Source organism: Coregonus lavaretus (genome assembly GCF_964263955.1).
Source record: "Coregonus lavaretus genome assembly, chromosome: 34".
Classification (NCBI taxonomy): domain Eukaryota; kingdom Metazoa; phylum Chordata; class Actinopteri; order Salmoniformes; family Salmonidae; genus Coregonus; species Coregonus lavaretus.
Genome location: NC_140021.1, coordinates 11,951,637 through 11,962,301, shown reverse-complemented (window position 1 = coordinate 11,962,301; position 10,665 = coordinate 11,951,637). Strand labels below are relative to the sequence as shown.

The 10,665-nt window shown below is 40.9% G+C and overlaps 1 protein-coding gene across 1 annotated transcript; it reads right to left on the bottom strand.

Annotated features, from left to right (window-relative positions):
• Positions 1 to 6,038: 6,038 nt before the first annotated feature.
• On the bottom strand, positions 6,039 to 10,303 carry tmtopsb (teleost multiple tissue opsin b; the record flags this gene model as incomplete). The annotated part of the gene is made up of 5 exons (XM_084152111.1): positions 6,039 to 6,407; positions 7,215 to 7,448; positions 8,558 to 8,697; positions 8,874 to 9,062; positions 9,937 to 10,303. The coding sequence occupies 5 exons, from the start codon at positions 10,301 to 10,303 to the stop codon at positions 6,039 to 6,041; spliced, it is 1,299 nt and encodes a 432-aa protein (XP_084008237.1).
• Between the last annotated feature and the right edge of the window lie 362 nt (positions 10,304 to 10,665).

Below are 10,665 nucleotides of genomic sequence, written 5' to 3'. Positions count from 1 at the left end.
AACGTTTAACTACTTTTATTTCACCACCACACTCCTGAGTTAGGTTTTTAATCAAGTCTGTGGGTTAGGCTAGTGAAATACTGCGCTAGAACCTACTATAATTATGAAATCACACTCACTTTCAAAGCGATGAGGAGAGATAGGGAAAGAAAAAACCTTTCCTCTTCTCCTCCTTTCATTCACTCCTCTCATTCTCTCCTCTTTCCTTCTTTCCTCTCCTCTCCTCTCTTCTCTTCTTTCCTCTTCTCTCTTCTGTAAGAAGCTGTACAGACTTCTCTTCTCTCTGGGAGAAAAATATTTTAAAAAATAACATTTATAATTGCACAAAATGTTGCTTCAAGTGATATTATTATTAAATGCTTAACACACTGTATCAAATCTCCTTGTGTATCAAATCCCTATATTTTAAATCAGTGCTTCTGTATAAGGCATGGAAACAGGGTCAGAGAACCCATCAACAATCCTTATATCAACAAAATGCACTGAACATCCTAACTCTTTAGGCAACAAAAGATAATCAAAAACCTCATCAAATAAAATGTTCTCTGCCAAAAAACACTGTGTCTCTCTGAAATGTTCCTGCATAGCTAAAATACACAATTAATTTATTAAACTAATAGCGAATAAAAACATAAGCTTGCGCTATTTCTGTAGCTTGGTGTAATTACGTTGTTGTGGCATAGCTAATGTGTTTATGAATTAAATCTTCTCTTGCCTTTTTCTGCTTGTAAGGTGCTGGTGTGCTGATTTCCTATCTCTGACACGCTAGCATGCTAATTATTCATTCAACCCCAAAGCAAATTGTTATTTGTCTCATCACTAGCATGCTACTTCTACATTAAAATCTAATTCAAACAGGCTAACGCTTGTCTCATTGCTAGCATGCTAATTCTCCATTCAAACCTAGTATGAACAGGCTAATGCTTGTTGCTAGCATGCTAATCCTTAGTCTAAAAAATCCAAGACCTACGGCAGCAACAGTGACTAGGGTCTGGGATTAATGACGGATTCTCTTGGTAATTTAAAAAAGGAAAGAAAAAAGATCCGGAGAGGATCCTCTTCAGACAGATTACTCTCCCAATAAATCACGAGGCAAACACGGCCGAACGTTGCGATTCAAAAACAAAGTTTGCAGGCAAAATCTTTGCGGTGGTTTTAGGGAAGGTGGTTGATGCAAACTAGCCACTTGCGAAATGCACTCATTAGAAATAACCTCTGTGATCTCCATCTTGCTAGCTACTATTTTGAATCCGGGGAATGTTTACACTATGGCCACTAAGGCAGTGATGTAAGAAAGTCAGATGACCCAACTCCGCCTTTTCCTCTATGCCAAACTAACATTGCATGCATATGTCACAGGAGGTTGGTGGCATCTTAATTGGGGAGAACGGGCTCCTGGTAATGACTGGAGCGGAATTAGTGGAATGGTATCAAATACATCAAACACATGGTTTCCAAATCAAATCAAATCAAATTTGATTGGTCACATACACATATTTAGCAGATGTTATTGCGGGTGTAGCAAAATGCTTGTGTTTCTAGCTCCAACAGTGCAGTAATATCTAACAATTCACCCAATACACACAATACACACAAATCTAAAAGTAAAATAATGGAATTAAGAAATATATAAATATTAGGACGTTTGATGCCATTCCATATGCTTCGTTCCGGCCATTATTATGAGCCGTTCTCCCCTTTGGTCTAGGCAACCCTTTGGTCTAGAGAGACTATTTTGAAGTTGCTCATAGCCACAGATCTAGGATCAGCTTATGCACAGTTCGGACTCAGAACATATGGCGAGTTGAACTGAATAGAAATTAAGAGCGGGCTAGTACGGTTGAGAGCTTTGCTTGAGGTACCGGTTGGTTTCAGCTCTCAACAGCTCTCAACACTGCAGACTTCCTTGTTGGTTTTGGGTCGAAATCAGGCATAACAGCGATATTTTTTATATATATGTTGTTTATTTATTCAGACGAGACAAAAATAAATAAGATACACAGCCTAACATCAACATATGATGTGGCACAGACACACCAATACAACAGGAAACAAACCAGGCAGGTGAATTGTGCCAAGAACGATTACAAGTTCTTCTTCTTTTTCATTTTTAGATTCATATGAAGCATTATCATGCGACCTCTTGTGTTAAAGAAACCACAACGTTAAAGAAACGACAACATTAAAGAAACCACAACTTTAAAGAAACCACAAAGTTTCTTGCACAAAAAATACAAAGAAAGACGGTTCACACACCTGTACAGCACGGAAGATAATGTTTTAAACAGTGAATATGATCGGTTTAATGTGTCTTGGTTAAAGTAACGTGTCTTAAGATGTAATAACTCCCTTTTACTAAGGAATCACGAAGAGTCTTGTTAAGTAGCCTTTCTGTAATATCTGAAATGATTGGATAGCCTATGCTGTGATGAATACTGTAGCCTTATTGGGAACTGTGTTTCAGATATCTCTATAAAGTAGTTGAGCTGCTCCCCTCCTCACAGAAATCGTCCACCTGCGAATCTGAGGACATGGTTTTGCTTCGGGTGTGGGTGTGGTATCGAAACAACCTTTATTTGCATGCAATTAACATATATCAACATGCATTACCATTTCTCCCGACAGCGAAAGAACTGCACTGGCGTGTTGCATGAAACAGAGGCGCGTGCTTCACCCGCACTGCGCCGAAAGAGCGGCAGAGGCGCACTCTATAGTTTCAGACTGCACTCTATCCCAGCTCTTCCAAAGAGAAAGTCACTTATTTTTTCATTCGGTGTGGTGATAAGAGCCCTGTTTGAACTAGGGCTTACTGTCCGCAATGCAATGATCAGTTTACCCAGCAACAATGCTCCTGACCTGACCATCATTGATGGAATCAACAATGAATTTACAAATGATTCCACTGGTTACTGTTTGTGTGTGTGTGTGTGTGTGTGTGTGTGTGTGTGTGTGTGACTGTGATCAACGAAAGTGATTACAGTAAGACACCTGGGGACTTTATCCTCACCTCCAACAGATCTATCAGACCTCTGATCAATCACATTGATAAGAACAAAACCACGTACTGCACAGCTTCAAATCACTACTCCAGGAAGATAAATACAATTATTTTATTTTGTATTTTTTTTTTTTTTTTTTTTTTTTTTTTGGGGGGGAGGGGGGGGGGGTGGATCAGCTTAATATTGCAGATAGATTGTATCTTCTATCAATGTAATTGTCTGCATCACTTCCAATCCCCCATGTTTTTTATATATATACTCCCCTTTATTACTTTTCAACCCCGCCATCCTTTCCCTACTTGGAGTAAATTAGTGAACAACAATGCCCAGGCCTCTACTTCCGGTCTATACTTACTATCTACACCTTATGGACACAGTTAATTTTACAATAATTCTATTATATATATATATATATATATATATATATATATATATATATATATATATATATATATATATATATATATATATATAGATATATTTATTTTATTTTTTTTGCTCCTGAACTTCTTCTACTCTCAACCTCTCCGATAATTTTCATGATGTCCATCCGGTTTGCTTCTATATGCCATATCTTTCTAACTGTGCTCTTTCCCAAAAGCTCCCAACATACAACCTATATACAGTGGGGGAAAAAAGTATTTAGTCAGCCACCAATTGTGCAAGTTCTCCCACTTAAAAAGATGAGAGAGGCCTGTAATTTTCATCATAGGTACACGTCAACTATGACAGACAAAATGAGGGAAAAAAATCCAGAAAATCACATTGTAGGATTTTTAATGAATTTATTTGCAAATTATGGTGGAAAATAAGTATTTGTATATATCTAACCCTAACCCTAACCCTAACTAATTTGCTTGAGAACCAGTCCGGATTTAAGTATACCTTTTGTATGACTGAAGCTTTTAGTGATAGGTCTAATGCTTTAATATTTAATAATTTCTGTCCTCCGAATTCATATTCATTATATAAATATGCCCTTTTAATTTTGTCTGGCTTGCCGTTCCAAATAAAATTGAATATTTTTTTCTCATATAATTTTAAAAACTGTTCGCTAGGTGTAGGCAAGACCATAAGCAAATAGGTAAACTGGGATAATACTAAAGAGTTAATCAGGGTGATTTTTCCACAAATTGACAGGTATTTTCCTTTCCATGGTAGTAAGATCTTATCTATTTTTGCTAACTTTCTATTAAAATTGATTGAAGTGAGATCATTTATTTCCTTTGGGATATGTATTCCGAGTATATCCACATCACCATCAGACCATTTTATTGGTAAACTACATGGTAATGTAAAAATTGTATTTTTTAGTGATCCAATACGTAATATAGTACATTTGTCATAATTTGGTTGTAATCCAGAGAGGTTAGAAAATGTATCTAGATCCTCTATGAGGCTGTGGAGGGATTCTAGTTGTGGATTTAAAAGAAAACATGAATCATCAGCGTACAATGACACCTTTGTTTTTAAGCCCTGGATTTCTAATCCTCTGATATTATTATTGGATCTGATTTTAATAGCTAACATCTCGATGGCCACAATAAATAGATATGCCGATAGAGGACAACCTTGTTTCACTCCTCTTGACAGTTTAAAACTTTCTGAGAAATAGCCATTATTTACTATTTTACACCTAGGGTTACTATACATGATTTTGACCAATTTTATAAGAGATTCTCCAAAATTGAAATGCTCCAGGCATTTATATATAAACCCCAGTCGAACTTTATCAAATGCCTTTTCGAAGTCTGCTATGAATAGCAGGCCTGGTTTCCCATATTTTCCATAGTGTTCTATTGTTTCCAATACTTGCCTTATATTATCTCCAATGTATCTTCCATGTAAAAAACCTGTCTGATTAGAATGAATAATATCTGACAATACCTTTTTAATTCTATGCGCTATACATTTTGCTAGGATTTTTGCATCACAACACTGAAGTGTAAGGGGCCTCCAATTTTGTAAATGGACTGGATCTTTATATTTTCCACTTGTATCCTGTTTCAGTAATAATGACATCAGACCTTCTTCTTGAGTGTCAGATAATCTACCATTTACATAGGAGTGGTTAAAACATGCTAATAACGGTCCTCTTAGTATATCAAAAAAGGTTTGGTATACCTCGACTGGTATGCCATCCAACCCTGGAGTTTTCCCAGACTTAATGTCTTTAATTGCATCCAGAAGTTCCTCCTCTGTAATTTCACCTTCACATGAGTCTTTCTGTGTGGCTGTTCATTTGACATTATCAATAGAAAAAAATCTCTACAATTAGCTTCAGTTAGAGGAGATGGAGGCGACTGAAAAGAAAACATATGCTTAAAGTACTTTGTTTCTTCCTTCAAAATATCATTTGGTGAATTATGGGTGACTCCGTCAATTGTAACCAGTCTCATTAAGTTCTTTTTGGTAGCATTCCTATGTTGAAGATTAAAAAATAATTTTGTGAATTTTTCCCCATATTACATCCAGTTTGCTTTATTTTTATAATATATTACACTTGATCTTTCTTGAATAAGTTTCTCAATTTCTTTTTGTTTTTCCTCTAATTTATTCTGAGCCTCTATGTTACAGTTTTTTTTGCCATCTATCTGTTCTGTTAGACTTTCTATTTCCTTTCTTAGTATAAACTCTTTTGACCTAAATTGCTTTTGTTTTCGAGATGAGTACTGAATTGCATGGCCTCTAAAGGCACATTTAAAGGTGTCCCATACAATAAGGGGATTCGCTGTATCTATGTTATGTTGGAAAAAGTCAGTTATAAATTCCTTTGTTCTAATTATAAATAAATTATCATCCAATAGGCTTTGATTACATTTCCAATATCCTTGCCCACGTGGAAATTCAGTAAGAGTAATGTATATGCCTATTATATGATGGTCCGACCGCATTCTGTCCCCTATCAACACTTTTTTTTTTACTTTTGGTGCCAACGAGAATGAGATAAGAAAGAAGTCAAGACGACTAGTCTCCACTTCTTAGTCTTACTACTGAAACATACATTGTTTCTGGGGAACACACATAGCCTTTCACTCTCTATCCGTTGTAGTGAGCTACCAAGGCCAGTTTTGGTTTGGGTGTGAAAGTGGGCATGGTTGAGACAGGGGGATTGGTTTGGCCAGTGGGAGTGATTTGGACAGGGGGAGTGGTTTGGCCAGTGGAAGTGATTTGGACAGGGGGAGTGGTTTTGGGAGGTGACAGTGGCTGGTCATTCGATTCCGCTGAGGAACCGTTGGCAGAGACCTTCGGAGTGGGCGGGCCTACAGACACCACGACAACCGTCACGTTGTGTCCGTTTCCATGGCGAATGGTCCGGAGTGTTTTGGTCACTCGCGAAGAGGTCTTCAAACTGTAGCTTCGGTCAGGAGCAGAACACCTCAGCATAGCCTTGAAACACCTGTAGAACTACACACACACACACACACACACACACACACACACACACACACACACACACACACACACACACACTCTCACACACATAGACACACACACACACACATTGATTACAGCATTGATAACTGATCTCAGTGTCAAATCAAAGGGTCAGAGCAAAGAACAGTGTGTGTTTGAGGGGCGGTTGTGGATGCTTAGATCAGTGCAAGTGATTATATTATGCTAATGCAGGGTTTTCAAATCAAACTCAATCTAGCAACATTGTATCACCCAAGTACACACCTCCATCACCCCCCCCCCTCTCTCTCTCTCTCTCTCTCTCTCTCTCTCTCTTTCTCTCTTTCTCTCACTGACACACGCACACACATACACACTACATACACTAACACATGCAGCATACACACACAACACACAGCAGGGTGTATATCACCTGGATAAACATAGTGTACTTAGTATACTCTCCAGTTCCACACGTATACTTCTGGTCCACTACATTTACCCAGGAGAAATCAGATGGCAACTTTGAGGCAACGTTGTGTGGTGGTTGTGTGTTTGCTGGGATGTTTTCATCTATCTGCTTCTCTACAGCGTTTTGAATCAGTGCGTGCAAAAAGGCACGTTTATCTTTGGTGGCAGGTTGCAGGTTGTTTTAGAGACAACACATTCTCTGTGGCAGTCTGTGCAGCCTTTTAGGTCTTCAGCTCACCTCAACTCAATGTCACCATGGATACGGTTGGGAGGAACTGAAGACTGACAACGCCAAACAGGGGTACAGTGTGTCTGTGTGTGTGCGTGTGTGTGCATGTGTGTGTGTACCTGTCTGTTCATGTAGATGTATATAACAGGGTTGATGACTGTCGATGTCTTGGCCAACAGCGAGGGGGCGATGGTGACCTCAGGAGTCAAAAGGTTGCGGGGGCCAAAGGTTGCCAGCAGGGCCGCTACACCGTAGGGCAGCCAACACAACAGGTAACACGCTACCATGGTTACCACCATCACCAACACACGTTGCTCACGATGACGGGTCACCACTGAGCTCACACTGCTCACCTGGAGGGATGACAAACACACACACACACACATACACACACACACACACATACACACACACACACACACACACACACATACAGACTGGCATCAAGCTAGGTTCCTATTGTACTTTAGCAAAGATAATTTACTCTGCCAAGTTGAATCAAGACTGCGTGTGTGTGTTCACGTTTTACTATACTTGTGAGTACCAGAACTCCTCACAAGAATTGTAAACCAACTAAAATTCAGAGAAGAAGTGAGGACATTTTGCCGGTCCTCACTTGTAAAAAGGCTATTTTAGGCCTAGGGGTTAGGTTTAGGGTTAGAATTAGGTGTGTGTGTGTGTGTGTGTTAATGATTATCCTCAAAAGTCTCACTAACAACCTCAATCCCCAGGAATCCTCTAATTACTGCTTCCTGTACTCTCCTCTAATCGAGACATTGTAACTTTAAACTCTAAAACTAAACTCTCTAATCTCTAAACATAACTTTCTAAGCTCTAGACTCTTTAATAAGAGTATGGCGATCCCACTTATTGTATTTTGTATGATGTATTTTATTAAACAGATAAGACTATAGAGAAGAGACAGGAACGTGAGGAGAGACTTGGATTGGATCCCATGCAGACATGGGAGAGTACAGTATATGTGCTGCTGGTACCAATGGTTAACAACAAGCTCTCACAGTCTCACTGCAGAATCCCACGTTTGTCCATAAACGTCCAATTTCGAAGGTTAAGTTTGGCATTGATTCCGAATGGTTAAGTTATGGGTTAAGGTTTGGGAGAGGGTAAAAAAACAAAAACAAATTGTGCCTAGCACTGGGATTGAACAGGCGACCCTCGGAGCCGGTGCTCACGGCTTACACCCATCTGCCATCCCTGTCCACAATTCCCTAGCAAAACCCAAGCTTACGTGATGGTAATAGCACTCACCGTTGGCCCTAGTGGCTGGTTTAGAACTCATCTCCCGAAATCCTGTTTACCTGGACGGACGTCGAATTTTGCAGTGGATCTTGAGCAACCTGGCTGCGGTTACACCATCCCCAGGCATTATATCTAAACTCAACTCTCTAAACTGTCAACTAAGTGAAGAGTTAGAAGAGGTCAGAGGTCAGGGGTTAGTTACCTGTTTGATAGCGCTGAGCAGCTTGCTATAGCTGTACAGTATGACAGAGAAAGGCAGTAACAGACAGAAGGTGAACAAAGAGAAGATGTAGGAGATGTTGTTCGGTGTCTGGGTCCTCCAGTCCACTGAACAGGTGGTTCCTGGAACACAGTACAACAATACACACTGTCAATATGAATACTGTTACTATCTATACTGTTACTAGGTAATAAATACTGTAGTTCCATATGCCAGCAGATTGTAATTAAATCAAATACTTTTTTTGCACTTTCACTCACACACACATTCACACACAAATGCACACACACACACACACCTGGTCCCTCGGGGCCGTAGCTGCTCCAGCCCAGCAGCGGGGGCAGTGTCCAGGCCAGAGAGTAGAGCCAGGAGAAACACACTCCGGCCACCGCTGGACCGAAGTCGCTGCCGTCTGTCTGCGTCCTACACAGCATGGTACAGTAACGCTCATAGGACAACACTGCCAGGGAGATCAGCGACACAATACCTGGAACACACACCCACACACACACACACATACACAAAATAGCATAGAGACTTGACTGGGTATTAGGTTGCTGTTTCACAAGGCACCGCTGACAGTTAATGAGGACGCAGTCTGACACACACACACCAGGCAGATCCCTCAAGATTGACCTCGAAATTGACTTCAGGAAATGCCTTCAAAACCGTCCACTAGGGGCAACAGTGAGCGGTATTACCATGAAGTAGGTTTGGGTTTTGCTAGGGTGTTGTGGATGGGGTAATCCCATGACTCCGGATCCAAAGGTTGAGTGTTCAATTCCAGTGGTAGATACACATTTTTTTGTTGTTGGTTTTATTCCTGTCCCAAACCTTAACCCTTAATTTAACCATTCGGAATGAATGCCTAAACTTAATGTTTTAACCCTATCCCAAACCTTAACTTCGAAATGTGACATTTGGAGAAACAGAATGATGCTGAGCAGGAGCAGTAAACCCAGGGTGTCAAAAACACTTCTAAATGTTATGTTTGGAGTAACTTTAAAATGTGAGGTTTGGAGAAAGTGGATGAATATCAGAATCTTAAGGCCACCATGAGATCTTGTTGAACACACAAACACACAAGGGGCTGTGGCTGGAGAGTCTGAAGTTAATTATTTATTTAGATTTATGCTTAATCACTTTACTGTTGAAGTTCATTGAGAAATCTGAGTCAAGATCCAGAGCAGCCATAGTGCTGATACAGTCAAATACTGTACATTTAGCACATACTTTAAGCTGAGCACTAACACACATACACATACACACACACACACACACACACAGAGAGAGAGAGAGAGAGAGAGAGAGAGAGCGAGAGAGAGAGGGAGGCAGAGAGAGAGAGACAATAGGCTGCTTACCCAAACAGGCGTTGATGAAGCCGTACCAGACGCATCCCGCACTACCGATCAACCACCGGCCCTGTGTGGCAGCGGCGAAGCTGAACGGTGTCCCGAGCACGCTGACCAGCAGGTCCGACACACACACACTCACCAGCAAGACATTGATGGGAGAGCGCAGTGCGCGGTTCCGGCAGAATAACGTTAACACCAGGAGGTTGTTGAGGAAACCGAATGTACCTATAAACCCCAGACATACCGCCACCACGAGGTGTCCCGTAGGACTCAGAGAACCTGAACCTCCTCCCTGCAAGACCACCGTCTCACTGTCACTGTCTCCCCATGGGCAGCTCGCGTCGCAGCTCAGACTGACGTTAGACACGATCATACCGGCCCAGTTAGTTACACTCTATGGTTCCCCGACGGCAGATGGATTTTGGAGGAGAGATAATCCATTTGGTTTGGTCTCCCTTGCTCTGCCTCTGTCTGTCTCTGTCACTGTCAGCCCATCACGAGAGGCGCACAAACAGGCTGGAGAGAAAAAGAAGAAGCGGGAAATGTTTTGTCCATTCATTGTTAGCTGAAAAACAACGTTTCGACCGATTGGTCTTCATCAGGTGAAACAACTCCGAATTCCACCGGGTATAAATTGCAGTCCCCTGGTGCGCTCTGCTATGCGACTGGAAGTTCAGTTAACTCTCGGTGTGTTTCCCTACCCCGGCTTCACGGTGGACTCGGAGGTCATCATGC